Genomic DNA, 23235 nt, shown 5'->3' on the forward strand with positions numbered 1-23235 from the left:
GTAACGTGTAGCACAGCTACCTAGGCCAGCGGGTTTGCCAGCCAACATCACGACATCACCACCACACACGGCCAAGCCAAACGCACTGCTTTGCCGCGTTCCGCCGGGGTGCCTCACGGTTCCGCTATTGGCAGGCTCACCTCCACTTTTTCCATCGGAATCGATTCTGCTGCCTCCCGTCACCCCTCTCGCTGGGCCGGTGCGATCGCCCTCCCCCTCTCCCCCTTCGAAACCGACGGTTCCCACCATGCCTCCCAAGATCGAGGCCAAGGAGATTGAGACGTACTGGAATATCTTCTCCGATCGCACGGGTGGCGGCCAGTACCTCACGGGAGAGCAAGCCGCTCCTGTGCTGAAGAACAGCGGCCTGCGCGATGACCAGCTGGAGCGAGTCTGGGACCTCGCCGACGTCGACAACGATGGCAACCTCGACTTTGAGGAGTTTTGCGTCGGCATGCGCCTCATATTTGACATCTTGAACGGCGTACGTCCGCCTCGACAGCCGGAATGAAAGGCGAAGCGCGGAAGAGCGTGGTGCTGACGGGGCGTCTAGGAATATGTCGACGTGCCCCAATCGCTGCCGGACTGGATGGTGCCCGAGTCCAAGGCTCATCTGGTGCAAGCCAGCCGGGCGATCACGGGCAAGCAAGCACGCTTCGAGCAGGTGGAGGACGACTCGGATGACCAGGGACTCAAGGACGGTTTCGAATGGTACATGAACCCGCAGGACAAATCCAAGTACGAGCAGATCTACCAGGAGAACCGTGACATGCGCGGAGAAGTATCATGTTCGTCCGCCTGCCCCTGCCATCGATGTCATCGTCGGCTAACCGAGTCTCGCCTCGACCCAGTCCACGCCCTCGGCGACCTGTACGAGTCTCTCGACGTGCCGGACACGGACGTCCGCTCCGCCTGGAACCTGGTCAACCCGTCGGCCGGGTCGAGCATCAACAAGGACGCCTGCCTCGCTTTCCTGCACATCCTCAACAACCGCCACGAGGGCTTCCGCATCCCGCGCTCGGTGCCGGCGTCCCTGCGGTCGAGCTTCGAGAGGAACCAGATCGACTACCAGGTCGACAACCAGCGAAGCGGACCTGCATCCTCGCGATGGGCCACCAAAGCGGACGAAGGCACGGCGACGGGGCGCAAGGCCAAGTTTGGCGACCAGTACCTCACCCGGCTCGGCCGAGGCGGCTTCAAGGCCGCCGGCACCGACTTTTCGACGGAGAAGACGGAGGACTGGGAGGAGGTGCGGCTAAAGCGCCAGCTGCAGGACCTGGATGCCAAGATTCGCAAGGTGGAAGAGATTGCGGAGCGAAGGACGGGCGGGAAGCGCGACGCCAAGCCGGCGCTCGTCAAGCGGGAGCTGGATCAGCTGCTCGAGTACAAGCGCGGCGAGCTGAGGGAGCTGCAGGAGGGCAAAGGCAAGAGCGCGGCAGGAGGGCAGCTCAAAGGCATAGCGGACGACCTGCAAACGGTGCGGGAGCAGGTCGAGGGCCTCGAGGCGCACTTGCGGTCACGGCAGACGGTGCTGGACGACGTGCGGAGGCAGGTTGAAGCCGAGAAGGCTGGCTAGGGGTGTGATGTGCTTCCAACACTCGACATACTACATACAGCAGGCATTTCATTTCGTACTTTCGCGCCACGCAGACGCCAGACGTTCGAACAGCGTTCCGGGCCAGGCGGCCGCGGGGGGGCATCACCCCTCACATACACCGCACACGGATGCACAGAAGGAGAGGGTGGGAGGGAAAGCACGGTCGCGTAGCAATCACCACATGGTGCCGTTGACATATTTCGCAGTCCTCTCCGTCGCCAGGGTGCGGCCCTTGAGAGCCCAGACGAGGAGCGACGGAACGTGGACGCAGCCAACCCTGCCCACGCCCCGCTCTCGGCCGATGGTGCAGAGGAAAACGTCGACGGGGGGGCCCTTGACAACCTGCTGCCGCTTTCCCAGCAGCGCGAGGGTGATGTTTTTGACCACGCCAGCGGCCTAGGGTGAGCCGTCAGCACAGGAACGGGGTTGGGGGTTCTCGTCCTTTGTGCGCGCTCGCTCGCTTGCTTGCTTGCTTGCTTGCTTGCTTGCTTGCTTGCTTGCTTGCTTGCTTGCTTGCTTGCTTGCTTGCTTGCTTGCTTGCTTGCTTGCTTGCTTGCTTGCTTGCTTGCTTGCTTGCTTGCTTGACGGACGGACGGACGGACGGGCCGGGGCGTACCTGGGCCTCAGTGAAGAGGAGTCCGGCTCGTGGCTTCGAAACGACGTCACCAACGGCCCACATGTCTTCGGCGCCGCGGACGCGCATGCACTCGTCGACATCGACGTAGTGACTCGGCGTGAGGAGCTCCGTGGGCAAGAACTTGGTGTTGGGGACAAGGCCTACGGTGGGCATGTAGTAGTCGGTCAAGAGCTCGTCACCGTCGGAGAGCGTCACGAGCGTCTTGCCGTCGGGCCGCTTCGAGTCGGTCTCGAGGGCCTTGACGCCTTTCCTGACGTCGACGCCAAGCTTCGCAAGCTCCCGCTCAACCGAGGCGGCTGAGGGATCACCGCCGACAAGGGTCTCGCCGGCGTGGAGTAAAACGACGCGCTTGGCGCGGTAGTGATACTTGATCTCGGCAGCCAGCTCGACACCGGTCGGGCCGCCACCGGCGACGACGACGCTCGACGCCGCCTCGACGCGGGAGGCGGCGGTGTGAAGGGTGTCCAGGCACTCCTCGTAGGTGCCGGCAGCCTTCCACGGCATCGTCCCGTCACTGGGATTCGCGCCGGTGGCGAGGACGAGGTAGTCGTAATGGACGTTGCGGTCGACGAGGTCGGGCATCTTCACAACGAGAACCTTGGCGCCGGCGTGAAGGCGCACGGCGGTGCCGACGACAAACTCGACGCTGTCGTCGGGGTACTGCGCAAGGCCCGGTTCGATGGCTTGGAGAATCGCGTCATCCTCGACGGCGCCGGGGACGACGGCGCGAACAGAGGCGATGTTCCAGTAAAAGTGCGAGTTCTGCCAGCCGGAGGCGTCAGTGCCGGGGTGTCTGCGGGAAAGGAGAGGAAAATAGGAAAGGGGCGTGGTGCCTTGGAGATGAGAACGACGCGGAGGTCCGGTTCGTGCGGGAGCGTATCCTTCAACAGCCGATGAGTGACAGCCAGACCACCGAGCGAGGCGCCGACGACGACGACAACTTTTTTCGCCATGGCTCCCGCGGCTGTGCCAGTGTCGGATGTATCTTGCAGATGCCGCCCACAAGGGCCGGGCCGGGGCACGGGGGGTTCCAGAAGAGGATCAGGGGGAAGAGCCGTGTTGGTGTGTTGGGGTCGAGACGTCTATGACGACGAGATGTTGGGCGACGCAGGAACAAGGTTTGGCCGCCGCCCTGTGGCGCTCTCGCATTCGATGGAAGGCAGTTTTTCTGCCGATCGTCTGTCGAAGGTGCGTGCCATGCCATGGGATAGCAGAGACGGACGGCATGTTGTCGGTCATTGTGAATTCCGTGGTGGAGGATGGGGGCTGGGAAGCAGGAGCTCTATGGCGGATGGATCATGGATGGTCCATGACGTGAGATGGCTCCACCAGCCGGAGTACTGTAAGTACTCCGTACAGTACAGTATGATACCCCATAGTACGAGTACTGTACATGTACTGTAAGGAGTGCTGTAAGCATACAAGTACAACTAATTAACAAGTAATTACTGTATCGGTACTCCGTACTCCGTACAGCATACGGAGTAATTGCTCCGTACAGTAGTTGTAAGTACGTACAGGTACAGAACAAATAAGTCCTCATTCGTACACACATGTGCCAAGTAATTAATACTTACATTAATACTTACTGAAAAGCACTCTGAAAGGCGCTAACCGACCATTAGCACAGCCGAATACTACGGAGTACAATGGCTGTGTTCTATTATGGCTGTGCTTGCAAGTATAGGTACATGTAGTAAGTACACCGTGCTGTAAGTACTGTAAGCATGTACAGTAGGTGTACTGTACGGAGTACTAACCTAGGGGCACACATTTGTTCGTGGTACAAGTATCCGCAGAGTACGAAGCACAAGTACATGCATGCACTTGTACTTACTTACTTGTACTGTACGCCTGAAAAGTGCAAGTCGGCAGCACGTGCAGATGAGTGCGTTGAGCAGTCCGCCGCTGGTTTGCGCTGGGCATCAAGCGCTTTCAAAACACACCGGTGCTATCGATGCTGACGCATTTGCATTCATTCAGCTGCAGTCACCCCAAAGCTCGTTTCTGTCCGCTAGTTCGGGAAGCTGGTGCGAATGCAAGTCCACACGGGTATTGCGCAGGAACACCAACGGTACTGTGCAGGTACTGTGCGTGGTGCTAGAGGCAAGTCCTGATGCCCCAAGGCACTATGAGCCCAGGTGCTCGTTCCGTGCCTCCAGGACTTCTAGTGCTTCTTTTCAGGGCTCTAGTGCTTCGTTTCAGGGCGCTGTGCGTGGGCGGTACGCTGTTGCTGAGGCCCCCCCTTTCTGCGCCAACGAGGCTCCGGCCCGGCCCATCCAGCGCTGGCATAGGAAGAGCCCAACAAATGGGTACCTGCGCTCCGCACCCACGGCACGTGGCCAATCAGGCACCAGGTATGGACCAAGCAGAGCACTGTTAGGGACTAATCCAGTGCTCATTGTCCGAGGTTCGTCAGCGGGCGGTCCGGGTCACCACCAATTGCGCGCCCTCCCTCCCCTCGACCCTCCGCCGGCCAACCCCGCCAGAGTGCGCGGACGCACAAGCAGCTGACCCCCATCGCATCTTTCCTCCTCGCCACCGCCAACACCTCGTCCGCTGCCTCGTCCCCAACACTCCATCCCCTCTGCTCTTCCGCTCCTCCGCTCCTCCGCTCCATCCGCCCTGTCCTCGTCCGCGCCAGATCCGATCCGCCGCAAATCTCTCGCCCGTCATGTCTCCCCCCACCCAGAGCGAGGCTTTCAAGAAGGCCGTCGTCGACTCCAAGAAGCTCACCAGCAAGCCCAGCAGCGACGACCTGCTGGCCCTCTACGGTGCGATCCCCCGCGGCTCCCCTCGCCCCCGACGCCCGCTGCCATTGCTAACCGCGCCGTCTCGCCCAGGCCTCTACAAGGTGGCCATCGGCGAGGACATTTCCACGGCCGTCGCCCCCGGCATGTTTGACCTCAAGGCAAGCCGCTCGCCTCCCTGCCCCCCCGCCCCCCCCCCCTCCGGGGCCGCCGACGCGCACGCGGCACCTGCTGACCGGCGTGATGATGCAGGGCAAGGCGAAGAAGGGTGCGTGGCAAAAGATTGTCGACGAGGGCATCACCGCCGAGCAAGCCCAGGAGCGATACGTCGCCCTCGTCGAGAAGATGAAGGAGACGTACGGCTACGACGAGAACAAGGAGCCCGAGGCCGTCGGTGCCTAGGGTAGGAATCGGTACCCGGTGCACTCGTTTGTGCAGGCGCCCTCACCTGCTCGCCGTGTCTCGGCTTGTTTCGGCGGCGTTCCGTTTCGGAGAGGTAGACGTGGGAGGGGAGGTCGTGGGGGGGGTTTATGTAGCGCAAGAGAACGCCGTATTAGCACACGAGCAGAAACAATCAAAGTACCACGCCGCACGCACGGGCGCCTATCTTTTGGAACGAGGCGGGCGGGCGAGCCAAGCATGCATCCCTGCCCTGCCGCACACGCTTCCCGTGCTTGACGCGTTCTGCAACTCACGCGTTGCGCATCTCGCGCGTTGCCATTTATCCTCATTCCTCGGCGGCGGCGCGGGGGGCTGGAATCTAGATGGCCCGAACCAGGAGGGCGGTACGGGCGCCGCCAGTGGTGGGCTCGGGCTGAAGCTGAAGCTACGGGTACAGTGCTGTAAGATACAGCACAGTACAGTACAAGGATACAAGTATGCATGTATCGAGTACAGTGTGTCGGAGCCCAGGCAGAAACACGGCGAACTGGACATGGCTTACTGGCATTAATTAATTACCGTACGTCGACATGCACAGCTCTCCAACGCAGCTACGAGCTCGGCTGGAATGCACACAATCTAGATCGACTCATCGCCAAGCATTCCCGTGGCTTTTTCCCGCTTCCGCCTGAGCGCCTCGCCAGACGGATAACCGGGATCGAGCACCGAACGAGGCTGAGACAGCGATTCAGCGGGGGCCGAGGGCGGGCATCATGGTGGACTAAGAGTTTAATTGTATTAACGTATGACGTGACCTCCCCAATCAACTACAGACGGTGCCGGTGCGAGGTGCGAGCGAGCATCGTTCCCTGGCCTCGCTACCCGCTCGGCAACGAGACGGAAGTCTATCCAAGCGACCGACCGGCAGGACCGGATCGGATACAGGCCGCAGCTAATCAGGTCCGCGTACAGAATGGTGGAACGGTTGGGTTCCATGTGGTGCCGTCGAAAGTGGCCATCCAACGACACCTTCCGTCCTCCCTTCAGCCTCTCCTCCCGGGGAAGAAGAAGCAGAAGCACGAGCATGACAAAGAATGGGGCGGCGGAGGCGAGCCGAGGCGTCACGCCCTCTCGCCAGTCCCGAGGGGGAATCATGTGGGAAGGAAGAGAAATAAAGGGGTCAATTAGAAGTAAATGGCAGGCCGATGAATGGTGCACAATGATAGCAAGCCTCATCAAGGTCGTAAGCTCGACGCCGCGTTCCCGGCTCACGACGGACCGACGACGGAACGGCAGCGGAGATCGAGCGGCTCCTCCGACATGATCAGGGCGAAAAGAGTCTCCCGCCTGCTCCTGACGACGCTCACAAGAGGGCGACGGCGGCGGCGGCGGCGAGGAGCAGACCGCTGACGCCCGAGGCGGCGGCGCCGCTGACGTTGAGCAGGCCCTGGGGCACCGGGTTGCCGGAGGGGGCCGAGGCCGAGGGCCAGGCCGACGAGGGGTAGACGGCGGTGGTGTTGTGGGCAAAGGTGGTGGCATTCGACGCCGGCGTGGACGTGGTGGAGCAGATGGTCGTCACCTGCGTCGTCGTGGCGTTGGACGAGAAGGAGGGAGCGGCCGTCGTCGAGGGCGCAGGCGGCTTGGCAGTGGCCTGCTCGAGCCCGTCGGCGATGTGGTACTTGGCGGCGCAGGTGGCGATGTCCATGGTCTCGGGGCAGCACCACGAATTCTTGTTGCGGTCGTGAGTGCAGTAGTAGCCCTTTTCGCACGAGTCTGGAGGGGCAGCATCGTCAGCGACGGTCGCGCGCCGCGGCATGCGGGAGGGACGGAGGCATGGAGGCATGGAGGAGGGACGGGGGGTGGAACGTACTGCCAGATCCGTCGGTGCAGCAGGACTCGCCGGCCGACGGGTTGAAGCAGTGGGAGACTCCTCCTTCCGAGGCAGGGCAGAGGGAAAACTCCTGACCGCAGGCAACGCCGCAGGTGTCACCCAGGTTGCATTTCAACGTCTCGGGCTTGTAGCCGTCGACGTTGCGGCGAAAGAGGCCCTGGCCGGGCACGGACCTGACGGCGAGGCGGTAGGGCATCGGTTCGTCGGCCGACGCGGCGGCGCCGGCGGCCGACGCGGCGAGGACGGCGACGGCGGTGAAGCGCATCGTTGCCGTTGGCTGTGGCAGCGGCTTCGGGAGGGACGGGCGAGCGCGCGGTCGGAACGATCAAGAATCAAGAGAGCGGAACGAGTACCGAGGTAAGAAAAAAATACTCTTTGACGCGGGAAAGAAACGAGTGTGGGCAAGCCGAAAGACTTGGTGAAGAAGGACGGGTTGAAAGGAATGTGGAAAGTGAAGTTCTTGACGATGCGGAGAAAACGGGCCAGCGAGGCGAGCGGCCGGGTGGGCAGCAAAACACTTGCTTTTTAATTTCCCTGCCTGCCATGCACTCCTTCGAAGCAGCCTCCGAGGGACTCCAATCGGAGGGCCCATTAGCTCGGAAACGGCGCTAGCGCGCTGGAGTCTTCCCTGCCCGGCCGGGGGGCTGTGTCAGGGCACGGGAGGCGCCATGCCATTTCCAGCCTGGGCAGAAAGTCCCGACCTGCTGCCGCAACCTTGACGTGAGTTAGCACATGAGGATGTGGACACGTGCCCGTTCGTGTGTACCCCTAAGTAAGTACATGTACGGACCCTTGAGTGCCTACTTGCACATGTACTGTAATTACATGTTATAAGTAATTACATGGTAATTACGCCGTCCCTCGTCGTCGGTTGGTGGGTTGCGGTCCATTGCCGGCCCATGGCAGGGGGGGTGACAAAATTGTCGCTGCCCCGCCACTCCGCACGACGGTGTCCGTAAGTACTTGTACGGCCGCAACGCGTGTCGCTTTCCCCTGGGAGCAGGTACTCCTACCTCGGTGACGGCAGACGTGTGGTAATAGTATGTACAGTAAGCGCCATGGAATTCATTACCGTACCGTACTTATTCGTGTGTAAGCACATTTCGTGTTTTGTACTTGCGCACACCGGTTCAAGTGCTTGCAGGTACGTATTGCACTTATAAGTACTTGGAGCCATGCGCACCAACAGTACATGTGCTTACTTAAGTAGACATATAATTAATTGCGTTGTCTCTGCTTGGTGAAGGTAACGGTGCACTTGCATGTACGGAATACATCAAGTACCTGTGCTTTGCAGTAAGTATATGTGTAGTAAGTAATGCTTCGTACAAGAACACGAGAAGGTCAACTTGTACACCTACTGTGCACTTAGATGCACAACGTATATCAAGTACTAGTAGGACAGTACTCCGTATTTACTCCGTATATTCCGTACTGACATGTTGGCATGTACTAATAGTACTGTAAGTGCTGTTCTTAGTCCGTAATTACATGCAGTATGCAAGTACTTACACTAACAACTACTCAAGTACATGTACAACTACTTACGTGTGCCAAATAAGTAGTTGTACGTTGGTACACGTACGTGTCCTAGCAGTATTCCGGTAGAAGTACTTACTGTACATGCAACAATGCAAGTAGCATAGAAGAAGTACTCCGTTGCCATGAACCTATGGTGCTTGTCCATGAAGACTAATGCGTTTGTGAATGCATGAGCATAGCACTACTTGCAGCATGACGAACTGGCCACGGAGCCGAATCATTCTTTCCCGTGCATTCTTTCATGCCCTCATTCCTTCAAGGCCTTGGGCCTCCTTGCATTCAAATACACGTCCACGTTCTTTGTATGTAGGTAAGTGTACACGTACTTACTGCAAGTACTCGGTGCACAAGTAATAGTGGTGTACCCTGATGAGAGACCAGGTCAAGAGGGCGACCAGGGCAAGAGGGCACAGCCGACATTAGTTGTAGGTAATACTTAGTAAGGTGTGCTGCTGCCCACCCGGACACAAAGGTACAAGTGCTCCAAGTACGAGCGAATACTTACTAGATTAGTACCTAGTACGGAGTAAGCAGATGCTATTCGTCACTGACTATTACCGCATAAGTACTAATAGGTACCTAGCGTAGCGCTAGAGCATACGGCCATTAGTAGACCTACCCGCAAGGAACCAAGGCACTCACTACAACGTAGCACGAATGCAAGTATTCTGATGTACATGTACGGGGTCCTACGTAGCACTTGCAGTGGTGGTAGGTACAAGTATAGGTACTAGGTAGGTAGCTGGCACTACCAACGGCGACGCCGTAGACGCATACGACACGAGCACACCTACAGTACGTGCAGTAGAGGCCGGCGAACATGTTCAGCAGCGAGCCGCAGCAGCTTGAGCTAGCCAGAGTCAATGGCAGCGCCTCCACCCATCGCAGCGCTTTGGGGGGCCACGCTCGAGACGCTTTCCGTCTCATGGAACAAGTACGTACCGGTCAAACTAATGCCAGCAAGCACCCTCGGGCTGGCAGATACAACTACTGTAAGTATTAATACAAGTACTGTAAGTGTTGATACGAGCAAGTGTTAATACAAGTACTTAAGTGTTAATACAGGTAATATTCCGTACTACTAGTACCTGCTTGCAAGTACAGGCCGGTACTGTAGGTACCCTACTACATGCGAGTACATGTAAGCGTAGGTATCAAGTAGTGAGATTCCATATGTTGCATTTCCTTGCACGGGTACATACTGTACACTTGCAGATCTGTACGTACATGTACCTGTCCGGCATGTACAGTACAACGTATTAATTACCTGCAGCAACTCCGCTATCTCTCTCGCTCATTATTGCTTAATAATATGAATGCATTCTCATATGTAATTACTACAGTATACGGAGTACTTGTACTTTACATGCACTTCGTACTGCAAGCAAGTTCTTGCTCACTCACGCATCCACCCACCCACTCCATCCATCATTTATCGCGCACCCAATCCACCGAGCCGGCGTCCATATCCCCCTCACCGTGGCCATGACACCGTCCTCAAACAACCGTCACCATGGACGCACCCGTCCATGTCGAAAAATAGCGCGCACCTCGGGAATGCCGCGTCTCAGGGCCAGCCACGAGCGCCCGCCAGAACAAAGTTCTGCCTGTCCTCCACCTGCCCTCGTTTCAGGTGACCCCGCTGACCTCTTGCCGACAGCCAGTGGCGAAAGCAGGCGTCCGTGTGGCTTGTTTCGTTTTCCCTCTCCCGTCACGTGCTCGCCGGCCACAAACGCCAAGTGATCGATGGCTTCGATCGTTCCGAAACTACGCTTCTTTGATGCAAAACACGCTCTTGATCTGATGTGTTACGTGTTACGTGCAGCGGCCATCTCAAGTTCGTCCAGTCAGCTGTCTTCAGGATTGATCTCGTGCCTCGTTTCTCGTCTCCGATGCGGTTGATGCCGTAGCACAGCCAAGATGTGGAAGAAAGTGTCCGGACCATGGCGTTGGCTGTCGCAGCGCCGCGGCCCCGGGCGGCAGCGATGTGCACGGAAGCCGGCTGTCGTTGGACCGTCAAGTTTGGCAGCCACGACGCTCGTGCCGTCTCTGCCGGTGCATCTCCTCGTTCTCGCATCGCAAGTGCACACATTTGCGCGACGGAATACGCGTTCACGTACGTGTCTGCTCCCTACCGCGAGGTGCTGATGACACGGCGATCGACAGGGTTTGATGATGGATACCCACGACCATGGGGAAACTCAAATCGCCACGCCTCCCTCGGCCCCAGCCGGCCGATGTCTCACCAGGACCCCGGTCGAGCCGCGGCCGCGGCCGTACCTTGCATGCTCCCATGTCAGCCAGTCCCGGCATGGCGAAAGAGGCGCGGGAGCGGGAGTCGAGAAAGGAGATGTGATCCGACGCAGGTCAGATCTCGTATTCCTCTCGTGCCTCCCATCGCGACCACGGTGCGAGCACCTATGCTGACCGTACGTGCGGTGCAGGTGCTGTCGTGACGGAGAGGGGCCAAGGAGCCGCGCACCCGCCATGTGGCTGCCGAGTGCTGGCCGCCCCTTTCGGTTGCCTGGCGCTTGCTCTGCGAGATGCTCGTCGCGAAGGGGTTGTGATTGTGATGATGAGCCGTCGTCCATCCCTTGCCCTTGACGGATCGACTCGCTCAAAGACCTCACCACATCACCGCCGGCGGGCCGAGACAAAAAATGGGGACGCGAGGGCCGCGCGCTGATCCCCGCACTTGCGGATGTGCCCGTCCACCCAAACAGGGTCAAGATCGCCGGTGCCGGCCAAGGAACGTAACCGTCGACGGCTTCGAGAACCTACGTCTGCCTACGTTTGTACGTCTTCGCATCGGCAGCCGTTTGGGTGAAATGGAGAGCGTGCTGTGTACATCTACAGTCGTCATGCACCACGCTGCTTCGTGCCTCGACGCCCCGCGCCCGCCTGGCGGTCCGTCACTCGCCCTCGTCGCCGCCCATCTTGGCCATCCACTTGTTCATGTGCGAGTACTTTTCCTCAAACGTCCGCTGCAGCTTCTCGCCCGCCGCCCACATCGGGTCGCCCTTGTTCCAGTACGTGAAGCAGTTCTCGAAGATCTGCCGCACGTCGACGGCGAACTCGGCGTCGTCGCCGTACTCGTGACCGTCCATCTTGGCCTTGATGGTGCTCAGGTCCATGGGCCGCTTGACCTTGTCAAAGTAGTCCGGCACGCCGTCCTCGGCCGGTTCGACGGGATCCTTGAACGGACCGACGAGTCGGGTCCAGAAGCCTACCCTCACACTCTTGTCAGCGTCGGTCGGGTGCGTCGGGCGCCGCATGGGGGGGGGGGGGGGGGGGGGGGGGCAAGATTCGCCGCCTACGCACCGGGCCCGGAGAGCATCCTGTTCAGCAGATCGGCGCAGAATTCCAGTTTCTGCGCCGCCGTAAACGTCCGGCCGACGACGACTGCCGCGCTCGACCGTCGCTTCGTAAGCTTCGGAAGGGGCGTGCGAGCTGGCCTGCGGCCGGTCGACGGATCCTGGGACGAGGCCGGCATTCCCTGAACACCGCTCGGCCGACGGCTCTTCTTCGGCTTGCTCGCCGCCCCCTCGTCGGCCTCGTCGTCGAGGTAGTGTACGTTTTTCCGCGCTCCCACGCCGGCTCCGCCGTCCGAGGGCGAGTCGGCGTCGGGGGCGGGCGACATGTCGAAGGCGCTCATGGCGACGACGAGCTCGCTCAGGACCTCCTGCGGCAGCGACTTGGCAAACTCGGCCCTCGCGTCCGACAACCTCATGTACTCGGCAGCCCACGAGAGCAGGAGCAGTCGAATCGCCGACCCCTGCGGCGTGTCCCTCCAGACCTGCACCAGGAGGGGCGGGGCCGGGATTCGCTCGGTGAGGCGGCGGCACTCCTTCATCAGCTCGAGCGTCTTGTCGCAGAGCCCCTCGACGGCGAGCTTGTGGCCGAGGTTCCAGAGGCCGACGAGGGCCTCGTACGACGGCACCGTCTTGTCGTCCGCCAGCAGGCGGCCCGTGTAGAGATAGTGCTGCGCCAGGCCAAAGACTTCGCCGGTGAAGTCGGGGAGCCTCACGACGTGCTCCACGCTCTCGTCGGCGCCCCCGTCGGCAAAGTACCGTCGGTAAAAGGTGGAGCGGTGGCACAGGAAGTCCTTTTGGATCCCAAAGGGCGTCTCCTCCGGCCCGACCAGAATGATGACGAAGATCGGATGGGGCTTCCTGCATCGCATACACATCATCAGACGGGGGGAGGGCACGAGAGGAGGAAGGGGGGGGGGCGTGCGGCGAGCGTCTCACAGCCAAGAGAAAGCGGCCGACGAGGGCGCGGGCGGTGCGTCGATGGTGCCGTCGATGATCTGTTCGGCCGTCATGGTGTCTCGCCTCTCGCATCCCATCAGCCGACTACCATGAAGCAAGGATGCAGACGAGGACGAGAAGACACATCAAGGCAGGGGCGCTCCGTGGACGAGCGAGGCCGAGCAAGCTTGCAACGTATCGGCAGGAGGGCGAGCGAGCAGGCCCGGCTTCGTCGCTCGCAGCCGAGGGCGACGAGGTCTCGCGTGGCCTGCTTCGTTCTCTCTCACGCCCCACGCCAGACGGCCGTCGACGACGACCCAGGGCAGGCTTGTTCGGGCAGGGGCGGTGATGTTCCGGCCTTGACATGTACGCGAACGACGAAGCTGCGTGGGAGGAGAGCCGACGATTTTTGACCGTCAAACTCGGAAAGCCACGGACGACGACGATGACGACGACGACGCTCCCTGCTCCCCTGATGGCGGCGAGCCAGGGAACGACGGAAAGCGAGCGTCCGATCCGGTTCGCTTGGCGTTTGACGCAGCGCCAGCGCAAAAATGTCCGAAAATCCAAGCGCACGGCGGTCGAGAAAGGCTGGACGCTTCGATGGGATGCAAGACGTGGACGCTCGAGAAGGCCTTTGGTATGCACTAGTCGGCACCTTGCTGCATTCTGGCCTGACCACCGACCGCTAGGACGGTATTAGCTGCCTAGCCATCGAGAGGTGAAAATGCCGTCCCTGATTGGTTGCAACCTGATTACGTGATGCCCTGCTCCCATATCCCATCATCGTCCGACGGCGGCGAGAGGACGAAGGCGAGATGGATGGGGCCATGGCTGCGCAACCCGGTGGCGATGGCGGCACGACGTGAATGACTCGGCTGCCATGAAGAAGGGTAGGCATGCGTGCGGAGCGGCAGGTGGAATTTGCCCAAGCAACGTTGTGTGTTTGTTGGTGTTGCGAATGACGCCTGCTGTTTGGGACCCACCGCGTTCCCAGGCACAAAGCGCGTCGCCGAAACCTACCCTAGACGGCCGCGCGGCCGAATGGGAGACGATGATGACGGCGACGATGCTCGGCCAGCTCACACCTCAAGCAACGGTTCATCTCGGCTGGCTAAACGACTCTGGCGGCTTCAAACGGAGAGTCCATGGTCCATGCCATGCACGCCATCAGACGGGTTCCTTGTCGATTCCGTTGGACGACAAACCAAGTCGTATACTTACTGACATGCCCGCCGCCACGCCGATTCCCCGCCAGTGGGCGGAACGGGGTCGAGGTCGTCCGGTTCGCGATGCGTGGCACGACCGCCTGCGTCGCCTTGCGACATGGATGCAAAATCGGTCGATAATTCATCTACGCAACACGAGCAGGATTGGATGCAATATCAACGTGCATTAGGCCATACCAGCACGTTGGTGCGAGAGGCAGCCAGCACACGTGCACCTTGGCCGCAGCTCCCTAGCAGGCCGCCGCCGTCATGCAACGCAGCAAGGCTGCGAGCAAGTACCCGTGGACAGTCGTCCCACGCATGCAACACACCACCTGCACATGGCAGCTTGCACAGGTAATATACAGTAGGTCTGGATGCCGGCCGACGCCAGCCGTCGAGACTCGCCAGAAGATATTTCGAGGGCAGCAGCATTGAGCGAAACTGGCGTGCCTTTAACCTACAGTACTAGGTGCCTACCGTAAGTAGGTACAGTAATATACTTCATACGGGTAAGTATATGCACGGACTGTACTCCGTACTCCGTACATTACGGAATATTACAGTAATTACTCCATGAGGACATACATTACTTATACTACATGTATACTTGCCCGAAGTACATCTACCGTAGGCTATTTCGCCGTCATTATTACTTGCAATGGTACCTACCTACTTCCGTGTATTTACTGCAAGTAATTAATAGGTGTTGACTCGACCTCGACAGCACAAGGTACTTATGAGTAGTACTAAAGCATTTGCACATGTACTAACCTGGTACTTATTGCGCATGCTAACGAGCATCACAGCACGCCGTACTCCGGACCTGCCGGTACAGTGCAGACTGCCATTGGAAATACCTGCGGTATACTTGGGCAGTACTTGCAGATCAAACGAAAAAGCACAGCTAGTTTCGTACCTGCTTGGTAGCACGCTCACCGACACTCTGGCCATCAGCACCCATTCGTGGTGCATGGCTTGTGCTTGTACTCCGTACTGCACACGAATGTACAACCATACTGTAGTTGTGCAGGCAAGTACTTACTTGTACAACCTGAAGGTGACTGACTTGCAAGTACAGTACAGTAAGTACATTAAGTAGGTGGATGTGTGCATGTACTTGTACTTAGATGTACGTACACACCGCATGTGGCCCCACTACGAACCGGTACTGCACTCGAGGTCGGAACCTGGCAGACACTCCCTATATGAATGCTACGCGAGGCTCCAATATCATCCAGGCACTTGTGCAAGTCCTCGCAGCTGTCAATACTGTGCAATTATAGGCACCAATAAGATTACTCGTATAGTATAGGCACGGTAGTGACGCTTCCGGCAGACCTTGGTAGTATGCCATGCACCGTAACAACTGGCAACTATAGGTCGGCGTGGTCGGCGGTGGCACGCTGCACCGTGACGGAGGAGCGGTAGGAGCGGCACCTTGGTCCGGCACAAAAGGCACCACAGCGCAGTCCGCAGCCCGCCGCAGCAGCAAAGGCGCAGGTTACTCGAACGAGTCTGGCGGCTGGCGCTGTACGACGACGCCGAACAATACGTAGGGCGGCAAACCATCGGCGATGCCGGGCGCACCATCCAGGTGCATGCGGGTGCCGTCATCATCGCCTTCGGGCAACTCTCCGCGGACTGGATGCGTGCAACATCACCCGCCAAGGAGCATGCCGGCCATGTTTTTACTTTTGCCACAGGGCAAGTGCGACATGGCGATGCACAGGGCAGGGCGCGGCGACAGGCTGCCGACGAGGAAAAAAAATCCCATCTCGTTTTGGGCGTTGCACTTCCTCACGGCCGAGCACCGGTTCCGTCGTCGGTTCGCTCGGGTACGGATGCGTCGGCGGCATGACCGCCCGCAGGGTGCGCGGCATCCAACCTGCACGGCACGGCACCTACGCCAGCCGGCTGTCGGCTCGTCCGTCCTCGTCCGCCCCATGGCCGCGGAGGAAGGGGAGAGAGGGGGGGATGGGGAGAGAGAAGGGGGGGGGGAGAGGGGGGAGGGGTGCGTGTTCGCCTTCCGGGAACACCGGGAGGATCGGATCCGTGCCGCGCCAGACTCCCGGCTGCAGGTTTCAGCCGCCGCCGCCGCCGCCGCCTCGGGGGGATCTGGCGGGGGAACAAGGCGGTTGCGGAGAAATCGAATTGCCTTTGGGGCCAAGGCTCGAGCACGGACAGGCCACCGCCACGGGTACCGGTGCATTCTACTCGAAGGATGAAGACGCATATCGTATGGGCGAGCGGCCGTCCAGGCACGTGTGCGCACCATTGGCATCCATCGCGTCGACGCCCAGCCTTTTCGTCGATGGCGTCAGCGACCAACATGTGCGTGCGGGGTGGGAGGCTTTTCTTCAAGGCGGAAAGGGGCAGGCAGCGCATCCAGGCCTTTTCCCCGTCCGCTTGCTGTACGAGCAGGGAATTACTGTACTGTACGAGCAGGGAATTACTGTGCTGTACGAGCAGGGAATTACTGTACTGTACGAGCAGGGAATTGCTGTGCTGTACGAGCAGGGAATTGCTGTGCTGTACGAGCAGGGAATTGCTGTGCTGTACGAGCAGGGAATTGCTGTGCTGTACGAGCAGGGAATTACTGTACTGTACGAGCAGGGAATTACTGTACTGTACGAGCAGGGAATTGCTGTGCTGTACGAGCAGGTAATTACTGTGCTGTACCTGCAGTACGTTCTGCAGGTGTACAAGTAAGTATTATGCACAACTACAACTAATACCTCGACTGCGATATGTACGAGTACGTACTCGGTACGGAGTACTGTACATTGGTGAATTGTGCATGTCCAACCTGAAAGCAAGTGTGCAGCAAGTTCGAGTACGTACTACTGTAGGTACTTACTTACTCCCTACTGCGCCTGCCATAGGTACATGCACAGGCGCCTTTTGCCAGGCGCAATTATTGCCCAACGACAAGTACCCCCCCCAACAGAGGCTGCAGGCTGGCAGCGAATGGGACGGCGGGGTCCTGACAGATGCCGTCTGCCCCGGGCGGCGGAAGGGGTGTGCGTGCGCCACGGCACAAGGACGAACGGAGCATCCTTTTGCCGGTACTTGCACGTGTGCAACTCAACTACATGCCCCCCAACTCAACAATTCACGGCTTTCTCGTACGCGCTCCCCCAGCATCTCGAAACATGGAACTCGGGTCGGACCTGCAGGGGAGGGTCCGGCGCAATGAGCCGCACTTGCTCGCAGGTGTAGGCGTACTCGTACTGTGCGTTTGTACTGTACAGTGCGCAGTGTACTTGCGGAGTAGGTGTAGATGTACACCTACAGGCATAGTTGTAAAACTTCAGTAGTTGTAGGTGTTCAGAGTACTGAAGTGACTTGGTGCATGGACTTGCTCGCGCAAAAGCGCATGCACACCTACCTGTACCGTACTCCGTACAGCGTACGCCGACGCTGTGCTTTGTAGTACGTGTAGGTGCAACACTCCGCACTTGTACATGGAGTCGCTGCACATCGTGCTGGTGTGCATGCCCGAGCAAACGTGTGCAAGACCAGCACTGCACCTGAAGGGCATTGCACGTCCATGCATTGCTGTATTGCATGTTGGTGCAGCCCGTGCTGGCAAAGGTACTACACTTGACATACCTCCCCTGGAGGCCTTGAATGCCCCGCCAGTCGTACTTTTCCCCTGGACAGGTGCCGACTTCCAAGGCAGTTCCCGCGGGTGGAATTGCATTCTGCACCCAATACGTGCAAGTACGTGCACCTACTGCAAGTACCTGCATCAGCCAGCTGGGGAAGCGGTTCCTCTGCCCGTCATCAGCTTTTGTATTTACAGTGCTTGATGGCACTGTACGGAATACGGAGTGCGAGCACTTACAGTACGGTGCTCCGTGCTCTGTGCATTCATCCACACCGCCTCAGTTTGCGTCCCGTACCGAGTCAAAAGTAATACTTATTACTGTATTACCTTTGAGTGGTGCGTCTGCTGCGCACGCCCAAGGGCATGCAAGCAAGTATAGGTACTTGCACACGAGGGACCAATCACTCCGCATACTGTACACTTTATCTGTACTTGCACTCCGTACTCTTCTTTTACTTACGTACGAGACGCTTGCTCAGCTGGTACCGAGGCTTGGAGAGCTTGGCAAAAAAATCTGGCACTGAACCAATACGAGATTGTACCGAGGCTAGGTCTACTTACCTGGACCACCCAGAGGGGTATTACCTGTATGTAAGTAAGAAAGTACATGAATATGCACGTTCTTACAATACACTCGAGTGCAACATACATGTACCTCTACTTGCTGCACTTGGAGGCGTGTCTACCGAAGCGTGGAGCAGATGAAAGAGGGGATGCCGCGAGGCCAGCATGGATACGATTGCACTTGCAAGTACGGAGTACGGGGTACTACTCCGTATATAGATAGGTAGGCAACGAATATTTCTTGTGCCTTGTTACTTACACTTGCAAGTACCGGCACGGAGTACATGTACATCAGCAGCATGTTGTTTTAGAGCCTTGTGGGGTCTCTGGCGTGGTCGAATTTCCAGATTCCTCAGGATCGACAACCGCATCATCTAGGGGCAGGTGTAGCTGTACTTGAGTACCTAGTATGTAATACATGCACTCCGTACTCCGTACTCTGTACTTGGATGAGGCATTGCCGAGAAATGACGAAAATTGAAGCCCACGGAAGTACGGAGTACTCCATACATGTACACCTACAAGTACTCCATACATGTACACCTACAAGTACTCCATACATGTACACCTACAAGTGCTCCGTACATGTACACCTACAAGTACTCCGTACATGTATTTGCCCCAGCACCAAGAGTTCGGGCTTCATGTACACCTACACCAAGTGAAGGATGCGCTGTGTGCATCGTATGCCCATAGAGATCGTCTCGAAACGGCACGTGCGAGGCAGCGCAGACAACACAGGGCACCTAGGAGGCAGGTCGCAGTCGAGAAGCGTTTGAACCACCTGTCGTTGAGGAGCGCATCCGCCGACCTGTTGTGCACATCAAAGTACATGTACCTGTACTGCGCACCTGCACAGAGTTGCACCTTCTTACGTAAGTCCGCGTATGCATCGGTGCCCAAGTATGCAAAATTTGTACTTATATATACAGTACTTATATACAAACAAGCCTGTACTTACAGTACTTGTAGTGTGCATAAGTACGTGCAAGAATACTGTACGTGCATGCACTTGTAATATTAATTAATACTGAACATGACAGTGCTAGAGCATGTCAGGTTTTTGCAGCATGATTCTAACCTACCTATGCAGCCCACCCGACCCCACCTGCCCCGACTTGTCCCAAGCACTTATTTTCAGAGCACTTCTTACTCGTACCATACTGTACTGCAAAGTGGTACTTGCTGTACTGTACTGTATGCTATCCAATTACATGTAGTGAAACTCCGCACCCAAGTACTACCCTCCCACAGCACTTATACACCTACAATAGAGGTACCCCCTTGGCGACGATAGGATCTTGGTTGTAATTAAGTACTTACTTGCGGTAAGTGCAAGTACCGTGCGTGTAGGTGTAGGTCTAGGTACTCCGTGCAGCAAGGTACGCCACTTGACCGTCCAAGTACGGAGTACATGCATGGTACAAGTACATACTTTTGGGTGCAGAGTGCGGCGTACAGAGTGCATCTACAGTACAGGGCCCTACTCCCACTGTGTACCGAGCAAATTACTACCGCTGCCATCTACTCAAGTATGATCCGACATCGCCGTCAAACAATGGCACTTGCGATCTGACTGCGCATACAGAGTGCATGTACAGTCCGTGTGCATCTTGCGCTTGCTGGAAATGCAAGCACGGTGAATGTGCGTATTGTAAACAAGATTATCCAGGATGGGCCATGCAGCGTGTACTTGCATGTGCTGGGCTCTGTCGGTGTACGAAGCACCGATAATGCAAGTACTGGTAATGCTTGTACTTACTTAAGTAGGTGCACATGTGCGGAGCATTTGCACCTGCTCGTACTTACTCCGTACATCTGTAAATAGTCGCATGGGGCCACTTGTTGGGCGTCGACGCTGGACGCCCTCCCTCCCTGCCCCGTGTTCCCCGAAGCTCGATCCTATCGTCTCGCCTCTCGAGAGCCGCGGGCCCACGCTTGCCGCTTCGTCAGGTCCGGCCGACGGTCGGTAAAAGGGTGTCCCGTTCATGCCTTGGATGAATATACTACCACGAGCCCACCTCCCGTGCTTGCCCTGCGCCGCGCTGCACCTCCGCAACTCCTCGGCGCTTCGCCGGCGCTTAACCGTCGTCCCCAGCCTCCGACAAGGGAGCGGCGCTGCCGGCGCTCTCGCCCTCGTCGTCGCTCCGGCCAAGCTCGTCGCCAAGCAGGATGTCCTCGCTTCCCTGCCACTGAGGCGGCGGGGCGGGCAGCGCCGCCTCGTCCTCGTCCGCCCAGCCGTAGTCCTCGTCCGAGCCCTCATCCTCTTGGCTGTCCGCCACCTCGAGCTCCGTCTGCCCCAGCTTCCTCTTGGGCCGTCCCGCCTCGGCCGATCTCGCGACGCTGCCGGCTGCATCGTGCTCGATGCTAGCCGCGCCCGCCTGGCCGCCGCCGCCGCCGAGCTCTCGTGTCAGCGCATGCGTGCCCGTGCCGAGAGGCAGCCCTTGTGGTGGGGACGCGGGTCCAACGTACGGAATCAACCTTGAAGGCGGAGACGCCCTCGACCGCTTCATGCGTCGCCTTGCCGTCGAGCTTCTGGAAACCCACCAGGAAGACGCCGGCGAGCCTGCGGCCCTGCCAAGCCCAGTCCCTGAAGAGCACGAGCCGGGTCGAGATGGCCTGCTCCCAGACGGCCGCGTTGACGGCCGCGACCAGCGTGGGGCCGTCGTCGGCCTGCATCCTGGTCGCGCACTGCGACAGAACCACGACGGCGCAGTGTCGCGTCGCCGCCAATCTCTGGAGCGCATTCATCACCCTCCGCACGCCCTGCAGTCGCTTGGCTGACGCCGTCGGGCCCGGACCTGGGACGACGGTGAGCGGCGGCAACGTCGCGACGACGGGACGAAAAAAAAAAAAAAACAGGGCTCGCCCCATCCACACCTACCTCTGCTAGCCTTGAACCTCGATTCGCCGTCTTGAGACTTGGGTAGTGTCGAGTTCAGAAGGGCGGATGCGGAGCTCACCACCACCAGGGAGACTCCTCTCCCCACCAACGTCTGGGCTGGCCGTGATATCAGCGCCACCAGGTGAGCCAAGGTCAGGCACGAGTATTGGGTGAAATGATTGGTCCTGTCGACCGTCGGCGAGCTGCCGTCGGCGTCATGACGCCGCGAGGCCTCGACCGCTTCTAGCACCTTGGCCAGTCGCTTCTTGTCCACCTTCTGAAAGCAGTCTGCAAGGGCCACTCCGTCAGAGATGTCGTGCTCGACCGGCTCCGAGCGGCGAGGCAGGGCCACGAAGCCGACGTACCCACCCAGACGACGCCGTGGCCGTCGCACATGGTGTTGGCGGCCATCTGAATTCTGCGACGGCGGGCATCAGAAACGACACGGCCACGACAAAAGGCCAAAGGCCCGCGAGAGGACGCCTTACGCCAAGGCGGTTTTCCCTGCGCCCGGAGGCCCCCAGAGCTCGGTGACCTGGCCGCGTTTGATGCCGCCATGGCTGACCGATTCGGCCGCCTCCGGCTCTGCCGACGACGAGGCTGCCAGGGCCTTGTCGAGCTTCTCCAGGCCCGTGGCCATCATCGAGGTCGTGTCATCCTTCCACTCGTCCAACGCCTGCGAGGCGGCAACGGTAGGCAGTCGATCTGGCCGTGGTCAGACGGCGAAGAGGAGGTCGACGACTTGCCAACTCACGAGCACTCGGTGTTGGTATATCGAAACTCGATACGTCGTGCCCATGGATGGAATGATAGTCCATCATCCGCAGGCATCGAAATTAGTGGCGCTGAAGGGCCTCGACCGTCGATGGGCAGATTGCTCGACCGTGGACGAGATGCTGGGCTGGGCTGGGCTGGGCTGGGCCTCTGCGAGCCATGGGCATGTATTGCAAGGACAAATATTGGCGGGGGTGTTGGAGCCGGTGTCGTGACGCGACATCACGTGATGTATCGACAAGCCTTTGTGGACTATGTACGGAGTAAGAAGTGTACAGTACAGTACTGGCACTGGATCCTCCGTACAAGTATCAATACTCCGTACTGTACATGTAGGTGTGCAGTAGTTGTACATGCGAGTGCTCGATCGACAGGAATTATTGGCAACGAAAACACCAGCATCGGTGACGCCAGTTCATGGCACCGACTTGGTCAAATACAAGAGTAATAAGTGTACGTTCATGTGCTCCGTACGAACAGTAGTGTAAGTACGTACCAGGAGGAAGTATTAATACTGGCACTGGATACAAGTGTCAATAGCACTGTACTCCGTACATGTAATTGTACTGTAGTTGTACTGTAGTTGTACTGTCCTTAGTTCTACATGCGAGTCCTCGATCGACAGGAATTATTGGCAACGAAAACACCAGCATCGGTGATGCCAGTTCATGGCACCGACTTGGTCAAATAAAAGTACATGTCCATGTCGGTTCGTACTCGCCCTCGGTAAACGTGCACGCAGTATTCGCATTTTCGCAGCTAGTGACCCGGGCAACGACGCACCTCTGGCCTTTGCTTTGCTTGGGGGCATTCGCCCCATGGCGCGACATTGGCTGTCCTTGTGGCCACGGACACGGTCCATTGGCACGCTGCATCAAATCCGGCCGTCCTGACTCTGGTACGAGGTGTACTGATCGTATGCGAGGATGCACGTATAGAGTGTACTTAATTACTCGGTTATTCCGAGGAATACGATCCGCGCCCAGCCTCCTTGCTCCATTCCAAAGCTTCACTCCCAGGCACTCGCCTACCGGCGAGACGGGAGGCGGGCTGGGGGGGATTTGCATCGTTCATGTTCGAACCCCATGAATACTCATTCATGCTTACGCCGTACTGTATTACTTCGTATACGCATGTGTATGTG

At 58.4% G+C, this 23235-nt stretch overlaps 7 protein-coding genes across 7 annotated transcripts; 2 read left to right on the forward strand and 5 right to left on the reverse strand.

The window, feature by feature from the left end:
* Positions 1–247: 247 nt before the first annotated feature.
* Positions 248–1576, forward strand: DCS_00476 (putative SAGA protein; the record flags this gene model as incomplete). Its single annotated transcript, XM_040797815.1, has 2 exons — positions 248–484; positions 554–1576. 2 exons carry the CDS (start codon positions 248–250, stop codon positions 1574–1576), a joined length of 1260 nt encoding a protein of 419 aa, XP_040658698.1.
* A 195-nt stretch (positions 1577–1771) lies between these two features.
* DCS_00477 (apoptosis-inducing factor) lies at positions 1772–3187 on the reverse strand (the record flags this gene model as incomplete). The annotated part of the gene is made up of 3 exons (XM_040797816.1): positions 1772–1993; positions 2214–2996; positions 3083–3187. 3 exons carry the CDS (start codon positions 3185–3187, stop codon positions 1772–1774), a joined length of 1110 nt encoding a protein of 369 aa, XP_040658699.1.
* Positions 3188–4908: 1721 nt separating this feature from the next.
* DCS_00478 (acyl CoA binding protein) lies at positions 4909–5386 on the forward strand (the record flags this gene model as incomplete). Its single annotated transcript, XM_040797817.1, has 2 exons — positions 4909–5118; positions 5237–5386. The coding sequence occupies 2 exons, from the start codon at positions 4909–4911 to the stop codon at positions 5384–5386; spliced, it is 360 nt and encodes a 119-aa protein (XP_040658700.1).
* Positions 5387–6728: 1342 nt separating this feature from the next.
* Positions 6729–7521, reverse strand: DCS_00479 (uncharacterized protein; the record flags this gene model as incomplete). The annotated part of the gene is made up of 2 exons (XM_040797818.1): positions 6729–7138; positions 7236–7521. The coding sequence occupies 2 exons, from the start codon at positions 7519–7521 to the stop codon at positions 6729–6731; spliced, it is 696 nt and encodes a 231-aa protein (XP_040658701.1).
* Positions 7522–11710: 4189 nt separating this feature from the next.
* Positions 11711–12073, reverse strand: DCS_00480 (uncharacterized protein; the record flags this gene model as incomplete). Its single annotated transcript, XM_040797819.1, has 1 exon — positions 11711–12073. One exon carries the CDS (start codon positions 12071–12073, stop codon positions 11711–11713), a length of 363 nt encoding a protein of 120 aa, XP_040658702.1.
* Positions 12074–12111: 38 nt separating this feature from the next.
* On the reverse strand, positions 12112–13122 carry DCS_00481 (ankyrin repeat-containing protein; the record flags this gene model as incomplete). Its single annotated transcript, XM_040797820.1, has 2 exons — positions 12112–12970; positions 13049–13122. 2 exons carry the CDS (start codon positions 13120–13122, stop codon positions 12112–12114), a joined length of 933 nt encoding a protein of 310 aa, XP_040658703.1.
* A 7392-nt stretch (positions 13123–20514) lies between these two features.
* On the reverse strand, positions 20515–22135 carry DCS_00482 (uncharacterized protein; the record flags this gene model as incomplete). Its single annotated transcript, XM_040797821.1, has 6 exons — positions 20515–20835; positions 20906–21234; positions 21318–21605; positions 21683–21735; positions 21806–22022; positions 22072–22135. 6 exons carry the CDS (start codon positions 22133–22135, stop codon positions 20515–20517), a joined length of 1272 nt encoding a protein of 423 aa, XP_040658704.1.
* Between the last annotated feature and the right edge of the window lie 1100 nt (positions 22136–23235).

The sequence above is a fragment of the Drechmeria coniospora genome, chromosome 01, assembly GCF_001625195.1.
Source record: "Drechmeria coniospora strain ARSEF 6962 chromosome 01, whole genome shotgun sequence".
Lineage (NCBI taxonomy): Eukaryota > Fungi > Ascomycota > Sordariomycetes > Hypocreales > Ophiocordycipitaceae > Drechmeria > Drechmeria coniospora.